The 20,774-nt window shown below is 41.1% G+C and overlaps 1 protein-coding gene across 3 annotated transcripts in view; it reads left to right on the forward strand.

The window, feature by feature from the left end:
* The window catches only part of SON (SON DNA and RNA binding protein), a 1,200,918-nt gene that overhangs the window by 311,117 nt on the left and 869,027 nt on the right, over positions 1-20,774 (forward strand). For all 3 annotated transcript variants that reach the window (XM_044072950.1, XM_044072951.1, XM_044072952.1), the window contains exon 3: positions 4,808-6,124. In XM_044072950.1, coding sequence (XP_043928885.1) covers positions 4,808-6,124 — 1,317 coding nt within the window. The remainder of the gene's footprint in view (positions 1-4,807; positions 6,125-20,774) is intronic.

A 20,774-nucleotide genomic window follows, 5' to 3' on the forward strand; every position in this document is an offset into this window, starting at 1 on the left:
GCCAAGAACACAGCATCCATGGGACCTGACAACATCCCAGGCTGCCTTCTACACGAACTACAGAATGAACTGGCACCCCACCTAAGTACTATGTTCAATCATAGCTTCAGGCTTTGTGCCCATTGAATGGCGCACCTCGACGGTTATCCCACTCCACAAAAGGGGGCCCACAACAGACCCCGGGAACTACTGCCCCATTAGCCTGACGAGCCTGGTCTGCAAGGCCATGCAACGTATCATCATGGAACTCATAAACAAAGACATTGGAGATCTCCAAACTCTGGACCCCACACAGTTCAGGTTTGTAAAAGGCAGATCATGTCTCCTAAACCTGATAGACTTCTTTGAAGTAGTCACCAAAGCCATAGATGAGGGTAAGGTAGTTCACACAGCCTATCTAGATCTCGCCAAGGCATTTGACACCATCCCCCACTCTGGAATTATAGATAAACTCACTAAACTAGGTATAAATCCCTATGTCACAAGATGGGTTGCCAGCTGGCTTATTGACAGAACCCACACTGTGAAAATAGCAGATTCCAAATCAGACTTCAGACCAGTGATAAGTGGAGTACCACAGGGTTCAGTCCTGGGTCCTCTCCTGTTTAGTATCTACTTCTCTGAAGTACAGGCTAACACAGAAGGTCTTTGGCCAACTAAATTTGCAGATGACTGCAAACTAGGAGCCATAATCGAAACTCCTAATGATGTGGACATCCTACAAAAGGGCCTCACTGAGACAGATGCCTGGTGTCAAAGCCATGGTCTCAAGCTCAGTGCCAAAAAGTGCATTGTCATCCCCTTTGGTAAAAACTCTGTACCCATGAACTACCACATAGGCGGTAGTCTACTTAACAGCGAAAGTATGATAAGAGACCTTGGGACACAGGTGGACAGTAGTCTCTCCTTTGATAATCACATCGCCACAGTGGTCAGGAAATCCTTCTACGTGGTACACCTCATCACAAAAGGTTTCTCATCCAGAAAAAAGAGGTCATTGTTCCCCTCTACTCATCACTCATTAGACCCATTTTAGAGTACAATGCCCCTTTTGGTATGTACCTCACAAGACATCTACAAGAACTGGAAAGGCCGCAAAATACCTCACCCGTTTTGAGGTTCAATGTTATGAGATTTCAGTGTTTTGAAGTAGACCCATCTATGTAAAAAAAAAAAAATATATATATATATATATATATATATATATATATATATATATATATATATATATATGTATATATATGTATATATATACATATATATATATATATATATATATATACACATATATATATATATATATATATATACATATATATACACACACACACACACACACGCATACACATATACACACATACCTGTAAACTAATACAGTACTAGGTAGTCGGTGAATCTAGTAAATAATATAAACTGGATTTTTAATTCTAGTCGCAGGTCAGGTCCACTGTATACTATTTATTTGTTTGACATTTGTTTACTGGGAAAGTATGACTAGGTCAATGTAGTACCCATTTTCAGTGGGTGCTCAGGGAGAAAATCTCCACAAAGTAACATTACAAGTTTATTAACAGTATCATATATGTGATACAATTATTTTGAGTTGTATTGTAATAGTGTTTACATGCTTTCTTCATGCAAGAACTTTACAACGGAATACACTTTTTTTAAAAGAAATTGGCAAAACATTGGAAATAATAGTATATCTGTACATTAAGAAAGAGTGACATTGGTTTGAAAGAAAGTAAGAGGCACAGATTTAGGTAGTGTAGGGAGAAGTAGGTATAAGTTAGAATTACTTAATGCTATACTGTTGTATGCAAGGCAACTTAATTTAAAAGTAATGACTGCCATGGTTTTGAACAGTGATAGGGACAACATTATTAAAAACCATGTTTATTTAACTCTGTCTGGCACCCAACAGTAGCAGTGTTTGAATTAGTTTGAAAGGTCAATGTCAAGCAACTGTTAAATAATTTAGCAAAGTGAAAATATATTGACCTGGCATCAAATGAGAAAACTCCTTTATCTAAGCTCTATAAAGTAGAAGTGACTGCAGTGGAAGTGATGGATAAGGGGATGTGTTGTTAATTATTGATACAGATATTTATATTGATAAAAGTGAGAGTATGTTAGACGGTGTCTTTGCTGTAGATTGGTGAAGTGCTGCTGGACTTGCTAACAAAAGCATTTTTGGAGCAAAACATTTTCTAAACCTGTGATTCTTGTGTACTGCAGGATACAAAAATTGTATATGTATCCCAGCTTATGATGTGATAGTTGAAATCACCCATTAATATGGTGTTGGGCTGAATGGTGAGCGACATGGTTATCCTGGGTCATAGATGGGAACCGATAACTAGCACAGATACAGTATGGGACTTTACCTAAGGTCAGTTGGACATGGAGTAGCTGAAGCATATCATATTGTTTGACCACTCTTGTCCCTTCTTTTTAGTAGCTTACCTAAATGTGTGGAATGCAATATAACCTTATACTGCTGGGATGCCTTGCACAGCTTTAAACATCTCTCAGTAACTGTACAGGAGGAACACTTCCAGGGAGGGGAGCTTCTACTTGAGACTCCTAGCACTGAGCAGTAGCACCTTTAGTTTATGTTGAATGTAATTTACTATGTCAGAAAGTTTATCAGATTGGCATTGCCTAAAGAAGGCATTATTGGGGTGGATAATATTTTGGCCAATATCCAAAAGCCTAATGCGGAAAGGTACAGACTACCCCTGGCAAAGCAGCATGGTCTGTTGATCATGTCCTTTCAAGCAGGCAAATATTGGACCCCCTTAGAATTACACTAGTAATTAAGCCAATTGTTAAAGTCAATCATCTGATTATATTGAGGTATCATCCTTGGAGAAGCAAGAATGTTAAGCTCATAACTGCCTGGGACACATATTCTGAAAGCTCTTTCATGTCTGTCTGCATGTAGTCTAGGAAGGTACATCTGAGGTCAGTAACACCCACATGGACTATGACAGAGTCATACTGGTACTTGGGGTTCAATGTCCTAAGTGCATGTGTGACCTGGTGGATCTTTGCCCTGATAGGCAGCTGATCGTGACCATCTCCTTGCTCAGTCTCATAAGTAGAGCATCAGTGTGTCTCACAATAGAGTTTCCAGTAACTAATATATTTTGTTGTGTGGTAGTTTGCTTTATGGGCTTAGAGGCTGATTCTTTGTGATATGTGCTTATATGTGTCTTAGGGTGTGTTAATTTTGTAGAGTGATGCTGAGGACATAATATGGAAGGCATTTGAGGTTTGAGCAGATTGCATTTAAAAACCTCAGCATACACTGTGCTTCTGTTTGTCTGATCTGTAGTAGGTGTAGTGTGTGTCTGTTACTAGCAACCAGTTTGGAGATATTATTGTTAGTATTTGAGAGCTTTGCCTCCAAGAACATAGGGTAATTATATCTTTCACATACTATGTCACTCTGTTTAAGATTAAGGTGATTGTCAGTAAACATGATACAATTGCTGTATTTTCTAAAATGCCCATTTCTACCAGGCTGGCTACAGAGACAGTAGGAAAGTACATATCCATGGCTGTGGATCCTCTTTTTTTTTTTTTTTTGTGTGTTTGTTATGGAGTACAAGGGGTGGTGCAAGACGAGTTTGCAACTGTTAAGTTTGAAGATGTTGGGCTGGGAGTGAGACTTTGCTTTAAAGTGTTAAATATGATCTAGTCTCCTAGATCACAAATTGTTAAGTGGACATAAAGGAAAGAGTTATATTGTGGACCGGTTTGCTATCGTTTTAGTGAACGACATGCTGTTGGCAGTTATGCTGCCGAAAATCAGGATGTCGTTCACAAAATGAAAAGTGAGTTGGATAGTCGAGCACACAATGAAAAGTGAGTTGGATAGCTGAACACACTTATGCGAATGCAGTAGTGCATTCGCATAAGTGTGTTCGACTGTATGTACGAGATCGCAGTACAGTGAGAATAGGAAATTCATCCATATCCCCACTATTGTGCGATCTCAGAGTTGGACTGCAAGAATGTGATATGTCATATAGGAGTTTGATTTACATCAGCTCCTATATGGCTATCACGTCATATTTTCAGCGACAATGTCGACACACATGAGTCGATCATTTGGGGCAACATTGTGTAAGCTCGAAATGTTTCGTCCCGGTTTAACTTTTCGTTATTTCGAATGGCAAATCTTTTGCCGTTTAAACTAACGATAGTAAACTCTGTGGACCATATAGTCAGTTAATTTCCTGTGGGTCATGCAGTGACCTATCAGAGCCTGCCCATTCAAAGGATATCGTTTTTCTTTAAGTCAGAATGTGCACATAGTGCAGGCAACCAATGCACTACACATATTACATGTTCTGAAAATGGTGCATGTAAAGCTATTTCTGAGACTTCTCTGCTCATATTCTTGCTTTTGATACTGTTGTCCAGTTGCATGTTACCATGCTGGCAGTCTGCCAAGGCTTTTAAAGTCAGTTCCTGAAGTGCTGACAGCTCTCTATCTATAACACTTCTGTAACAGTAAACTGAGCATTTTTCATTTCATAGAGATGCTGTTTCTGTTACTAGTCAGTCATTTGCTGTTTTTGGGAAAACTGTACACTGGTTTTGAGTCCTTTGGGCTGTCATTTGACTCTAAGATTCACACTAGTCCGTGTGTACAGTATGGTGCACAGTATGCTTTAACTAGCTTTTTATATTAAAATGAAGAATGTGACCAGCTAATGAAACTTAACAGGTTTGAGTTTTTTACTGCGACATGTATATAGCCTTCTTGTAACTCTAATATTCTTACTCACCGCAGGTACAGAAGCCAGTACCACAACAAACAAGCTAAAGTTTTCTGAAGAATATACCAATGACGAGCAAAGTGAGACTCCGAGGAAGAAAGCCAAAAAGCATAAAAAACATAAGCGTAAAAAGAAAAGCAAGAAAAAAAAGACCAAAAAAACGAAGAATCTGCCTCCTTTACGATCTAGGGCAGATTCAAGTTCTACATCAGTACGGTATTCAGATTCAGAAACTAGCTCTTGCCTCCCATCCCCTTCTAATACAGATTTAAAAGATACTAAAAGTTTAAAATCCTTCATGTTAGTTGAAGATCAAAATCATGTGAAAGCATTAGACAGTGGCAAAGGGATATTGCAGGAAGAGAGGTGCTCTTCTTTGCAAGACTGCTCTGCTGAAGCTGTGGATCAGGTGACCTGTAGTATAACTATTAAAAAAGAAAAGTCTTTCAGCGAAGTTGCTTGTAGTCTTCAAGAGAGGAGAGTCAGTAGTACCTTGGTGTTTGACAGCACCATGTCTGCAGTTCATATTAAGGAAGAAGATATAGATGTATTAGGAAACTCTAAGCAAAAGAAAGGTAAACTGCATATTAAAAACACTTCCATCATGTTAGAAAAAACTGACAGTAAGGATGAAAGAAAGCTGAAGAAACATAAAAAACGTAAGACTAAGTCTAACAGTGCTGAAGAACAAAATACACAGTCTAATTCTCCTTCTGATGATAAAAGTACCAAGTTAAAATGCAGTGGCTCTTCAGAGTCCAAGAAGAAACATTTGCAGCAAGTATGTGAGTCGCTATCTACTGAAAGGAGAAAACATCACAAGTCCTCAGCATCCTCTTTGAAGAATCATTCTAGAACTGAAACTTCAAAGGACAGCTCTCACAAGCATACTTGTGAGCCTCATTCAAAGGCAGATCAATGCTCATTAACACAGAACACAACCTCGTATTCCGAGTCATGCTGTGCAAACAAGCATTCCCATTCACATCGTAAACATAAAAAAAGATCCAGATCCAAGTCCATTAGCAGGTGCACATCATCCAGAGAAAAAGAGAAATACTCTCATAGATTGGGGTCAGGTGACAGAAGGCACAGATCAGGATCTACAGAACATGACAGGGTGCTGACAAGAAAGCGCCACAGAAGCCGGTCTGCAGATCACCATAGATCTGTCTCATATGGAAAGAGACGTGCTGTCAGCAGATCACCAGAATGTCGTCATAGGTCAACGTCACCTAGAAGAGGCCGCTCTCCAGATCATAAAAGAGCTTCTAGATCTCCTCACAGGAATAGGAGTTGTAGCAGATCTCCCAAGCGTCTTACTGAAATAGGTATTGTTTTAATTGCCCATTTTTTCTTTGCCTGCCATATCCTGATGTTGGGATCACTGTATGTTAAAAGGAAGGGTGGGTAAATATTTTTTCTACATCATTTGCAAATGACATTTCTTGTTTTTTTTGTTTTTTTTTTTTAATCTGGGAAATACATGAGTTGTATATAGTTTGTATTTCCCCAGATGTGCTTGTTGCATGATATTGGGACTTGCTGTGAATCCCTTAAAGAGCAGGTATGCAGAAATTATTTATGTATTTTTTAATGTTAAGGGTGATAAATTTGATATTATACATTGGAATTTTTTTTTCCACTTCTCTTAAAAGTGTACTACACTCTAGCAGAGATTTGTAACTCTGTGTCCCACACTAAAAAACCTATCAGTTGTGGCTATTAAATACTTAAAACGTTATGGCTGCCATTATTTCTTGCTAATAAGTGGTATTTTTGCACTGCCCCTTCATATAAATTCTTTCATATACTTTTAAAAGACTTAATCCATTTATTTATCTTTAAAATGTGCCTGACTTTCATATTAAAATTAGGGTTTTCTTCTTAAGTATCCATGCAGCTATTACATTGACCCATTCATGGGGTTATCTTTTTTCTTTACTGGCAGTTATAATACTGTAGCTATGTTGCTGCATTCCCTGGTGTGTACTCACACTATACATCTCAATTACTTCTCCACTGACTTACATCAACGGAGAAAGAGAGTTGTGGAATGGATTTTGTGTAATGTAATATCCATTTAAAAAAGGCAATTTTTTTTTTTGTAGTAATGCCACTGTATGTAAGCAGCAGGCTTATCACTGTCTTCTCACAGCAGTAGATTCTCTGGTTTGATTCTCTACTGTGGTGCCTTTGTATGGAGTCTTCATGTTCTCCCTGTGTTCATGTGGGTTTTCTCTGGCTGCTCTGTGGTAGGTAAATAGGCAACAAAATTGGACCTAAGTGTGTGTGTGTGAGTGTGTGTGTGTGTGTGTGTGTGTGTCAGTGTGTGTCAGTGTGTGTGTGTGCGCGAGTGTGTGTGTGAGTGTGTGTGATATGGAAGAAAAACCTGGCAATCTACTTCCATTCCTTACTTGCCTAGTAAACACTGTCAATGGAGGCAGCTGTTCACAGGTTGCTTTTATAGTCAGATGTGACTCCATATGCCTGGATTATATGTGCAGTAGTACACAGTGGCAAGGTTATAGATACTTTATGTTTTTACCTACAGTGGAAAGTTCTAGTTTGGTCACTTGGGCTTCACCTGAAGAAGCACTGTTGACTTGAAAGCTTGTACTTTGATTTTTGTTTTAATAAAGTGTATCTGCTTGGCTCCTGAGCCAGATGTGTTTTTGCATTTTAAATTGGATTTATTGTCCCTGGCTTGGTTTACCTGCTTGAGCTCCTGCTTTGGTGTATATTTTTTGCATTAGAAATATGTCAAAGGCTGCAGTTGTATATGGGTTATATCCTGCCCAAGATATAATGGACAGCTAGTCTTCAAAAGTCTTTGGCTACCCTCCATACATGTGCAAAAAATACTGAGTACTTAATTGCCACTCTCAAGAGCACTCCTTCATGACTTCCCTTCCATACAAGATTTTATTTTTTTCCTTTTTTTTTTTTTTTTTAACTAAAAAATTGTACTGGGTCTCTAAATTGTTGGCATTTGTATGTGTTTACTTCTTTTTACTAGAAACATCTTATTACACAAGATATTTTCAGCTGGGGCTAATTATCTCTGGTTTAGACACCTTGGTAAAAATGTACTGATTTTATACTTGTATTTTAGTTGAAGAGATTAGAGGAATTTTCCTTTGCTAATACTGTGTCCAGAACGAACAATTTATTTCAGTGGGAAAAGGTGGATGTTCCCTAGGAGATACTACGACATGTTGCACTCTACTCCTACTCCTTCAGTCTTGAAGGATGATTTTGACTTGGCCTACAGTAGTCCTGGTAGTCAGTCTTCAGTTCCTAAAACGAATGACAAACTTTATAAAGTTCTTCAGTCTAACAACTATTTGTTTACTCATCTCAAATCTGACCCAGCAACTATTTCTATTTCTTCTCCAGCTGCTGACAAGTTTTTGGTCAATGCTAATCCTTCTTCATGTGGTAAGGAACATAAAGCCTTTGACAGGTTTGGGAAGAGAATCTTTTCTCTTACAAATTATTCTTCAGAATATTGAACTACCAGCCTCATATTTTGAAGTACATGCTGGCTTTTGTTGACAGTTTGAGGATCTTTTCTGTCACATTGCCCTCAGAAGATAGGTCCTTTCTGAATCCCATTATTGCTGCTTTTTCTCAAGTGTCTAAACTTTCTTTAAATGGCTTGTATTATTGTGCTGACTCTATGTCCTGGGCTACAGCTACTGGTACTGTGAAGAGAAGTTTTGCCTGTTTTAATTTCTCCAAGTCTTTTGGATTTCTAGTACCATGATGGGAATGGACCCCATTCCTAAAGTCAAAGCACGATTAAAGTTCATGAAATTAGTATTGTTTCAGTCTTTGATGTCAGCCAAAAGTGCTCTTCGGAGCACCCGCAATGTGCCCAGAAATGACGACTCCTGCAATTCGTATGGAGTTACATGGATTGGTAACATATCTAAATATGATTGTAGATTCTATTTTATAAGACCCGATGTTCTTCGTGTTTCACTGTTGCAGTCATCACACTTGGGATGTTAATCGTGTGACACTGCTGCAGTCATTACACTTGGGTTATCCTCCTGTCAGGCGGTTCCCCAGCCGGCCTGAGTTCCAAAGTCTTGGTCCGGTGTCAGTTGCTGTCGCCTCCTCCCTGACATCAGTGCGACAGGGGTATATAAAATGCAGCCGACGCCATTTTCTTCTGTCTTTCTTGCCGCGCGGTGCCCGAAGCAAAAGCAGTTCGCAAGTGCCGGTCGGCCTACTCCTGAGATTTTCATTCCAAATCTAGAACCGAAGTCTTCTACAAAGCTAAGTACCCCATTGGGGAAACTTTTTTTTGCCTCAGACCGATGTCAGTAAAAGTTAATAACTGTATTTCTTGTGGGAAGCAAATACCTCATAAGGATTTCCATTCTTATTGTATCCCATGCCTAGGCCCAGACCACGACGTTACTGGTTGTCGGTTTTGTGCTAGATTTAATAAACGCACTATTAAACGTCGGTTTGATGTTGCTCGACATTACTTTGGCAGAAAATTTATACCATGCCGTCAGAACTTCCGATGACCGGTATTCATAAAAAGCGCAAAGACAAGGACAGGCATCCGAGGCCCCAAACTGACGATGAAGCCTCTTCTAGGCCAGTCACCGGTTCTCCGGTTTTCAGTGAGGCGCCTTCGCAGCCCCTGACTACCTCTTCTGCAGAACCACAGGCCACCCCCGACCCCCACGTGGTGATGGCTGGGCCTTCGGACACACTAGCTTTTCAGCAGACCAAAACTGATCCTGCAGAGGGATCCGGAGTACCTGAGCTACCCGCAGCTTCAGAGGGTGTCTTCAGACCTACTCAGCTAAGCATTAAACCCTCTTCTAAGTCAAAGCCCCCTTTAAAAACTAAGAAGCAAGTACAGCATTCTCCAGGACAGGCCTTCATGCCTAAGAAACGAATGCTCAAAATGGCCGAAGACCTAATCACTCTGATCAGGGGTTCCCATCCCCCACCTGATAAAAGGCCTAGACAGGATGCAGATTATGATTCACCTGACCCGGGGTCCATTTCCTCAGATTCATCCTCGGACCTGGGAAATTCTTTACCCCCTTATGAGGATTCTGATGTTGAGGAATCTATTCCATCAGCCTCTCCGCCTGAGGACTACTCCTTTGGGGAAACCTTACATACCATGAGGGAGCATTTCCATTGGGAAGGCCAGGATTACTCAGAATCCAAGAAAAGGCTCAGAGACTTCCTATTATTACCTCAACACATGGATGATGTGTACACTGAATCCAGCTTAAATCCTGATCCCTTACCTCCAGCTCCACATATATTACAGAGTCCCTGACTCACACAAATTTCTGTATAAAAGCCGTGTTGCTGATCCTGAAACTATTTCTCAGGGACCCAAAGAGGTTAAGGCCTCATCATCAAAGAACCCAGTTCCCTCTGACAGAGATTCCAGAGCACTAGACAGATGGGGAAAGAAAGTATATATGTCTGAAACTTTAGCAATGAGAGCCTTAAATTGCCAGTTTCACATGCTAAAATATCAGCAATTTTTGATGTCTCAGTTGAAACAAAAAATGCTTCCAGATACAGATCCTCCTAATTTTAAAGAATTGCAGGATTTATTGCATGCCGCTGAACAAGTGGGAAAGCATACTTTGCAATGTGGTTTTTATTCTTTAGAGGCCTCATGCAGAGCAGCAGTTACAGGCTCTGTCTTTAGAAGACATGCATGGTTAAAAGAACATACGTTACCAGATCATGTTGAAGCTAAATTACTGGATGCACCTTTACAGCAGGATGTTTTATTTGGAGTTGAGGCAGAAGAGGTATTAAAGAAAATGGAGGATAAGGCAAAATCTATGCAAACAGTGAAGGATTTCTTACATGTTCTGCCTCCTCGATTTAGTAGAAACTGGCCAACAAAGAATTGGTCCTTTCCAGTTAATGAAAGACCTCAAATGGGCAGATACAGACGGCCAAGAGGTAGTCGTCAACCACAAGGTCCTTACAGGCCTCGACAATGGGGTGCATCAGGCCAGAAAGAAGGGGAAGACAGGCACCAACCATATAAAAAACAGCCCCAATGACTTTCCACTCCAGCTGCCAAACAACTCACTCTTGGCAGCCCCTTTGGGAGGAAAACTGGCACTTTTTTATCACAATTGGCATATGATCACCCAAGACAAATGGGTTCTCAATATTATTTCAAAAGGTTACAGATTCCACTTTCACACTTTGCCAAGATTAAAAGGGATGCCAAATCTGCCACTAAATCAATGGGCAGAGGCCCAAAAACAAATTATGGCACTCATGTACATGGAAGCTATTCAGAGGGTACCACCACAGGAACAAGGGCAAGGATTTTACTCAAGACTCTTTCTGGTTCCCAGAAAAGACAAAGCCTGGAGGCCCATTCTGGATCTTTCTTCAATAAACACTTACCTGGATGTTCCAAAATTCAAAATGTTGACATTACAGCAGCTTCTTCCCATGCTGGGCAAGCAGGCTTGGCTCGTGACTTTGGACCTCAAGGAGGCATACCTGCATGTCCCTATCAGACAAAACTGCAGAAGATACCTCAGGTTCTTAGCTGGTCCAATGCACTATCAGTTCTCTGCACTGCCCTTTGGATTATCTACTGCGTCCAGGGTCTTCACAAAGTGCCTGGCACCAGTAATTGCATTTTGCAGACAGAAATGAATTCAAATTTAACCATACCTGGACGACTGCCTGATTCAAGCATAGAGCAAGGACATTCTTCTACAGCATCTGGCATTTGTAAAAAAGTAATTAAGTTGTCTGGGGTACACAGTAAACGAAAAGAAATAAAAACTAGTGCCCTCACAAGAGATAATATTCCTGGGTGCCAGCTTGAACACAACGGCCCAGATGGCTTTTCTCACGCCAGACAAGCAAGGACAACTGACACAATACTTTCAATTGATGGCACAAAGACCCAACTCCCTGCAAGAAACATTCTGCAGGCCTTGGGCTTCATGGCATCTTGCATACTACTAATTCCATATGCCAGACTGCATATGAGGAAACCACAATGGTACCTAAAGAATGTGTGGTCTCAACACTGTCAAAGTTTGGAAACAGTTATACCACTAATACCTTGCCTTCAACAGGAATTTCGATGGTGGGCTCAAGCTTGTCACCTCAACAAGGGACAGCCTTTCACTCAACCCACAGCCAGGCAAACACTGACAACAGATGCATCAGATTACGCCTGGGGAGCACACATGGCAGGAAAATGTATTCAGGGCAAGTGGCCCGCAGAACAAAGGCATCTTCACATCAATCAAAAAGAGATGCTAGCTGTACAAAATACCCTTATAGCTTTCATGGACCTGTTGCATCCAGGACAACTAATAAACACAGACAACACCACAGTTATATGGTACATAAACCAGCAAGGGGGCACTCAATCCTACCCCCTCTGCAGACAAGCCACGACCTTGTGGAACACATCTATAAACTATCAGGTTCATCTACACGCACAATTCCTGCCAGGAGAGAAAAACACACTGGCAGACGACTTAAGCAGAAATATCATGGATCCCCACGAATGGGAATTGAATCCTCAAATATTCAGAATGATAACAAAGAAATGGTGGAGCCCGGACATAGATCTGTTTGCCTCCAATAAACCAAGAATCACTAAACAAAGTAATAAAAACATCCCTACTGGAATGATTTTGCAGCACAACTGTCTAGCCATCGAAGTCAAAAATATTATTCAGAGGACATGGGAAGACATAGTCCCTACAGATTTACATGATACACTAGGTAAGACTCCACTTTTTATTAACAGTAGGGGTTTAAATATTAAGGAGTGCTTAGATAGAACATCAACAACTTTTGGCCAAAGACCTGCCAAGATGGCTAAGTGCGGCAGTTGCAAAGCATGCAAATACATCATCGACGGGCCCTATGTCTCTGTGGGGAACTTTAAGAGGACGCTGAGGAGCCCGGGCTATTGCAACTGCAACATTAACATGGTAATATATGTGGCCACCTGTCTTTCTTGTCCAGCATTTTATATAGGCATGACAACTAGAAAGTTGAGATACAGAATGTTAGAACACTGTAGGGACATTAAAAATAAGAAATATACTAACTCACTATATAACCACATGAATAACTGTCCTAACTTTAATAAATTTTTATTTTTTGTTATAGATAGGCTTTGTATAAGAGATTTTGGAGGAGATTATAAAACTATTCTAGAGGTTAGGGAATACCTTTGGCAAATTTGTCTAGATGCCAGTAATACCCCTGGCATCGACGACACCCTATCCCTAGCTTGTATATTGAAACACAAGGCAGCGTGTATTTAATATATTTGAACAATGATTTATTGTTTATTTATTTGTGGTTTCATGTTTATCATTACTATTCTTCATGATCCATTTTATTGTTATTTTATGGATGTTATATTTCTTATTTTTTAATTTTCAATTTCTATTTTTTTTCACACTTCATTCATTAATTTTAGTACTTTTTATCAACAAATTCATGTTTGAACATCAAATAGTAGGACTTGTATCACTATCTTATTACCTCATACTATTGTGTACCATCTAAGGAACGATTGATTCCTGAATACCACAGAAGAAGTAGTTTTTATGAACAACCACAGGGTTAATTCACAAAAGGTTGTGAGATGACTGATTCATTGTTATTCATTTAGATTTGATTACACTGATGATTGAAAGGTGTTTATAAAGACTATGATGAAATTTGTAGACTGACTCTGTAGATGCCCTACCAGGGTGAAAGCGCTTAGTCAGTGAAGTTTTTGTGCTATTTTTAATAAAGGTTGGTGATTTTATCTGGGCAACACCAATGTGCTTTTTTGTTATTACCAGTTTGTTCATCCACTTGGAGCCTTGAGGTACTACAGAGTACCTAACTCTCACAAATTTCTCTTTAAAAATCCTACTGCTGATCCAGAGACCATTTCCCAGGGACCTAAAGGTATTAAGGCTACTACATCCAAAAACCCTACCCCTTCGGACAGGGATTCTAGGGCTTTAGACAGATGGGGTAAGGAGGTATATATCTCTGCAACTCTTGCCATCAGGGCATTAAATTGCCAGTTTCACATGTTGAAGTACCAGCAGCATATTATGGAACTAATTAAACAAAAAATGGTGTTGATTCCTGATTGTGCAGAAAATAAAGATTTGCAAGAGTTAATGCATTCTGCAAACCAAGTTGGTAAACATACTTTGCAGTGTGGTTTTGATGCCTTAGAAGCATCTTGCAAGGCTGCTGTCACTGGGTCTTTTCTGAGAAGGCATTCTTGGCTGAAGGAACAAATCTTGCCAGCCCATGTCAAAGCAAAATTACTAGATGCTCCTTTAAATCAAGAATGTTTGTTTGGCACAAAAGCAGAAGAAGTTCTTAAAAAGATGGAGGAAAAAGCTAAATCTATGCAAACTGTTAGATTTGTTACAGGTCCAGCCACCTAGATTCAGTAGGCATTGGCCTTCGAAAAACTGGTCCTTTCCAGTCCCTCCCAGGCCTTCCAAACCCAGGGGCAACAGACCAGAAAGACTACAGTCTCAGGGTATGCACAGATCTAAACAATGGAGTGCTCCCACCTCAAAAACAGGGAGTGGTAAGCTACCCTCTTATGGAAAAAGTTCACAATGACTTCTCCTGCATCCTTCCCAGCCATGCCGAAGTACTTGAACCCCTAGGAGGAAAACTCGCCCTGCATGCAAAAAACTGGGAATACATTACCCAGGACCATTGGGTCTTAAACCTTGTATCCCAGGGATACAGATTCTACTTCCACTCACTGCCATACCGAAGGGGATTGCCAGACCTTCCCCCAAACCAGTGAGCAGAGGCCCAAAAGTAAGTACTTTCTCTTCTCAGTATCAGGGCTATTCAACCTGTTTCAAAAGAGCAAAGGGTTTCTACTCCAGACTGTTTCTGGTGCCCAGAAAAGAAAACTCTTGGCGCCCTATCCTGGATCTGTCTATGCTCCACATCTTCCTGGTGGTACCAAAGTTCAAAATGCTTACACTCCAACAGCTGCTGCCTATGCTAACCAAGGACTCCTGGCTGGTCACCCTAGACTTAAAAGAAGCTTATCTGCACATCCCCATAAGGGAAGATTGCAGGAAATATCTACATTTCAGGGCAGGCTCTATGCGCTATCAGTTCTCTGCACTTCCCTTTGGCTTATCTACTGCTCCCAGGGTATTCACAAAGTGACTGGCTCCAGCCATTGAATACTGCAGGCAGAGAAGTATTAAAATGTACCCATACTTGGACAATTGCCAGATTTAGGCGGACAGTCTGGAATTGCTGCTTCAGCACCTGACATTTGTAAAGAGACTCCTAACTTATCTGGGGTATACCATCAATGAAAAGAAATCACATCTGGTACCCGGCCAGGAAATTGTATTCCTGGGAGCAAGTTTGAACACAACTTCCCAGGTGGCATTCCTCACTCCAGAAAAGCAGGTTTATTTGACAAATTACTTCCAGCAACTGGCCACCCAAACCCAGCTATCTGCAAAAAAAATACTGCAGGCCGTAGGGTTCATGGCCTCAAGCATTCTCCTAATTCCATATGCAAGAATGCATATGAGGAAACTTCAATGGTACATAAAAAGTCTCTGGTGTCAACATTCTCAGGACCTGGAAATAGTGATTCCGATCACTCCTTGCCTAAGGACAGAGTTTCTTTGGTGGGTGGAGGCCTGCAACCACAACAAGGGACTCCCTTTCACTCAACCCCACGCCACCCAAACCCTGACAACAGGCACATCAGACTATGCATGGGGGGCTCACATAGCAGGCAAATGCAATCAAGGCAAATGGAGCCCAGGACAAATGCACCTGCATATCAATCAAAAAGAAATGTTAGCTGTACAGAATGCACTGACAGCCTTCAAATACCTTATCCTACCAGGACAACTCTTGATAAAGACAGACAATATCACAGTCATGTGGTACATAAACAAGCAGGGGGGAACTCATTCCTACCCACTCTGCAGGTTAGCTATGGCTCTGTGGTACACAGCCTTGAGCAACCAAGTTCACCTGCAAGTTCAATTCCTGTCAGGCAAACAAAATTCACTGGCAGATGACTTAAGTAGAAATCTAATGGACCTGCATGAGTGGAAACTGGAACCCAGTTCATTAAAGCTTCTAACCTACAGGTGGGGGACACCAGAGGTGGACCTCCTTGCTTCCCCCCAGAACCATCAACTGAGCAGATTTTGCACTAGAACTCCCCACAGCTAAGCATGGAATGTGGATGCCCCATCCTTTACATGGGAAAACCTCTCAGTCTTTGCCTTTCCCCCTCTGCCCCTTCTCTCGAAAGTACTACTCAAAATCATACAGGACAGGCCAAGGACAATCCTTATTGCATCAGACTGGCCACGCTAGCACTGGTACCCACTTTTATGCAGTCTGACAGTAGTGCCACCCTGGCACCTGCATCAGACCCCTTCTCTGCTGTCCCAGCAGGAGGGCCATATTTTGTATCCTCAGCTGCAAACCCTGAACCTAGCAGCCTGTCTTATTCCCTGAATACATCACCAGCAACCCTCAGTAAACAGGTGCTGGATGTCATCCTTGAGGCCAGGAGGACTAGTACTAGGAAATCCCATTCAGAAAAGTGGAAAAGATACTGTTCTTGGAACCAGTCTCAGGGAAAGGACACAGCCGTGCCCACCTTACCTCAAATCCTAGATTATGTAGCAGAGCTGCTCCACAAAGGCCTATCCTTCTCATCCATTAAGATTCATGCCTCTGCCATCTCAGTTCATTACAATACTGAGCCACGTCTCTTCTCTCACCCTCTGGTCAAACAGTTCCTGAGTGGAGCTAACAATTTAAGACCCCCGAGGAGAGCTCCCACTCTTGCCTAGGACCTTAACTTTGTACTAGAGAAGCTCATACTTCCCCCTTTTGAGCCTGCTGCTACAGCGGAGTTAAAATTCCTCTCTTGGAAAACAGCCTTACATCTAGCCATCAATTCAGCAAGAAGAGTGTCTGAGTTACAGGCCCTTATGGCTGTGGAACCCTTCATTATCTTCCATGCGGACAGGGTTTCCCTCAGGACTAACCCATCATTTATGCCCAAGGTGGTATCCAGTGTGGCTTTAAACCAATCCATCCACTTGCCAAGCTTTTTTCCTAATCGTCAGAATAAAGGGGAAAGGATCCTGCACTCCTTGGATGTGCACAGATAGCTTAGGTTCTACTATGACAGGACTAAACCGTTCAGAAATTCTGACCAACTGCTAGTCAGTTTTGCTGCAGGGACAGAAGGCAAGGCCATTTCAAAGTAAACCATCTCCAAATGGATAGCACACTGCATCCATTTCTGCTACAAGCACCATGGAAAAACCTACCCCACAGGGGATCAGAACCCATTCCACTAGGGCTACCTCAAACTCTACAGCATTTCTCAAGGGAGTCCCTACCAGGGACATCCTGGAAGCTGCAACCTGGAGTTTAGTACACACCTTCACCAAACATTACCACTTACCAATCTTTTCTAAATCCAGAGCTGGATTTGCTAAAGCAGTCTTACAAAGCCTCCTAGCCAGCCCTAATACGTCTTGACTGCCTCCACCCTTTCTCAGCTTTGGGAATCAACCCAAGTGTGATGACTGCAACAGTGAAACAAGAAGAACATAGTACAGTTGTGTACACTTGCCATAAATGTAGATGTTCGAGTGTATTCACTGTTGCTGTCCTGGTTACCCTCTCTCCAGCCCCCTGACTTTTCCATACTTTCTACCTATCCTCTTTTTTGGCCATATCTTATGGCAATGGTATTTACTTTTTACTAGAAGTATTCCACACCATGTAATTGCTTCCTATTTTGGGGGCTCTTGACATCTGGGGCAAGAAAAACTGATGTAATAGTGTCTGCTGCAGGTTTTATACCCCTGACTACTGCAACAACAATGTACAAAAATAACTGCAACAACCAGATCAAAACTAATTTCGGGAATGCACAGAAGAAAGCGCACAAGTTATAAAATAAAAATATTTATTCTATATTAACAAATTCTAGCGCCTCGGTGTCACTACCTTCATGGAATATCAATTCATTTGTAAAACACACTTTTATATCCTTCAACTTCTTAAACACCAATTAATTAACTAATTATATAATTAAATACATCAAATACAAACATTTCCAGTTTGGCTCATTATTTAGTCCCTTAGGGACCATTGTATTATACTTCAAAATATAAATACATTCTTTATATAATAGTTTTTGTTACATAACTTCTTTATACCCCTGACTACCTGATGTCATGGAAGAGGCGACAGCATCCGACACAGAAATCCCAAGACTCTGGTATTCGGGCCAACTGAGGGCTACCTGCAGGCAGATAACCCAAGTGTGATGACTGCAACAGTGAATACACTCGAACATCTACATTTATGGTAAGTGTACACAACTGTACTTTGCTCCTACTACTGTTGGAACTGTCTGGGTATCTTTCTTCCACATTGCTCTCGTTTCTGCCTGCAGATCCTGATATCTTATGACTTTGTGTCTCTTTGTACGCAAGACACTGTAGTCAATGGGTGTGGCAATTTCAATGAACAATGCTACTCTTGTCTTCTTTTCTTGAACCACTGTATCCAGTTTTCTAGCATCTGTCTTTTGAAGTGTTAATGGGTGGTCCCATGAGATGTAGACTTCATCATTTTCGGTGATGCTTTGTGGCTCATGTTTCCAGTGTTTTTCAGCCACTTAGTACCATAATGTTTGCACAATCCCCAGTGCAACAATCTTCCCGCATTATTATGCCTTTCAGTATACAGTCTTTCTGCCATTAGTATGTTGCAACCTACAACTGTTTCCAATTCGGTTTTACAAAACCTACATTTGTCTGTTTCTCCCACATGTTCAGTGGACTTTGTAAACCAACTTGTACGTAGCCCACTGTCTTGGGCTGCCAATATTAACCTTTCATCTCTTGGTTTGAATTTGCCTCTCCTTAACCATTCCTGCATTAGTTCCTGATCAACATGAGGTTCTTCCAGACGTTTTCTATACTTGCAACTATATTTATGCTTTTTCCACATTTCTTGCCTTCTCATCTGGTCCTTCACCTTATATTCTGCTTTTGTTTTTTGGCGCATTCAGTTGCTGTCTGATTTTTATCTACTTCTGGCTTGATTTCCATTCCTACTTGATGCCGATATGCTTCTGCTAAATTAAGCAGAAAAGTCATCTTAGATTTATTCTCCTCATGTTTCAAAACTTTCACTACATTTGGGTCTTGTGAGGTCAGCAGATGTGTGGAGTCCCACTATTGCAGATCTATACATATAATCAATTTCAAGGAGGCCCATCCCTCCTTCAGAATGGGGAATATATAATCTTGATATGCACTGATTTTTATAAATCATTTGGTGAGCATGAAGCATCCTTCTTGTTTTCCTATCTAATCTATCCCACACGTTTTGGGGCCAGTCTTTCACTCCAAAACTGTAAGTTAGGACAGGAAGAGCAAATTGTTTTATACCTTGAATTTTTTTTGCTAGATGTCAGTGCTGTTTTCAGGATTAATTTAAGTCATCTGAATTATTCCTTACTAAGTTTTATTCACATTTGTTCATGTTTTATTGTTGATCCTTCATTAATTCCCAAGTATTTATACACTCCCTCTTGCTCAAGTTCTGTTATATCACATTCTTGTCCCAAACTGATGATGTTGTGTAGTCCAGTCTCACCTTCATTTTTATGTATGGGTTCGGAGCTGATCCTCGGCTCCAACCCGGCCGATTTATAAGCTAGAAGACTTCTGGTTGGCTCGTGGCTAAGCAGGTATCCCATAGTGCACCAGTACAAACCCCAGATCTCGTTTGCCTCGTCAACGAGTTTGGTTGTGCTTCTCTTGGCTATGGCTAAGTGCTAACTTTTTTTCTTGATTACATTGTTTAAAATCTTGTTCAAAGTTATATTAGTGTAGTACAATTGTTGTTGCATTAGTATCTGTTAGTGTAGGTTACTAATTCTTAGGTAATTAGCTCCTTTGCACCCTTTGGTTCAAGCGTTGGCCTTGGGCCTATTAATGTGCTTTGTGGTATCCTGTGTACCAGTTTCATACTTATTGTTAGTACGGATAGCTTGATAATGCTAGCATTTTTTTCCAGTCTACAGTTTTGTAGAGCAGTTTGGTTTTTGCGGTTATCCGCTGGTGTTGATTCTTACTGTGGTGGAGTTTGTTGTTCGAAACTCCAGTTCCTCTGTTAATCTTTAACAGATTCAGGTTTTTCTGTGTGAAAGGGTTTTCTGTGTGTGTGTGTGGATTTTCACTGGTCTGTTTAAGTTAGAAGACCTAGCTGTCCCTTTCTTTTCTGGACTAGGCCGTTTTAGTTAGAGGACCTAGTCCTCGTGGTGTTTCTTCCTCCTTCAGGGCTAGGCCCATTTAAATTAGAGGACCTAGTCCTCTCTTTTACTTCTCTTCTTTTCTCCTTTCATCTGTGTGTATGTCTAAAGAGGTTAAGGAGCACAAGCCTTCGAGCTTCAAGAAATGCATGAAGTGCTCCCAAAAGATGTCTTTGATGGATGGTCGTGGTCTATGTGTCTGTTGCTTAGGGGCTATCCATTTGCAAGAGACTTGCTTGTTTTGTCATGCCTTCCCCTCTAGAGTGTTACAGGAGAGAAGGGACAAGCTAATTCTAAAGGGTCTTTTAAGGCCTTCTTTTGAGGAAGCCTTGTCTAGCTCTTCCTCTTCTTCCAAGTCCACTAAATCTGCTAAGTCTAAGTCTTCGAAAAGACCTTCTCCAGCACCGGCTGGTGTCTCTGAGCCGCCTCCTAAAGTTGCAAAATCGACCTCATTGGCTCCACTGCCTTCGGAGCCGACTGAGAGTGACATTGTGATGACAGGGTTGGATCGTAGTTTGTCGGAGCTGACCACTGAATTTATGGATCCTGCTATTCCTCCAAGATCAAGATCCCTGACTATGTCCTCCAGGTCTTCGAGG

This window comes from Protopterus annectens, chromosome 5.part1 (genome assembly GCF_019279795.1).
Source record: "Protopterus annectens isolate FY-2018-M chromosome 5.part1, PAN1.0, whole genome shotgun sequence".
NCBI lineage: Eukaryota > Metazoa > Chordata > Ceratodontiformes > Protopteridae > Protopterus > Protopterus annectens.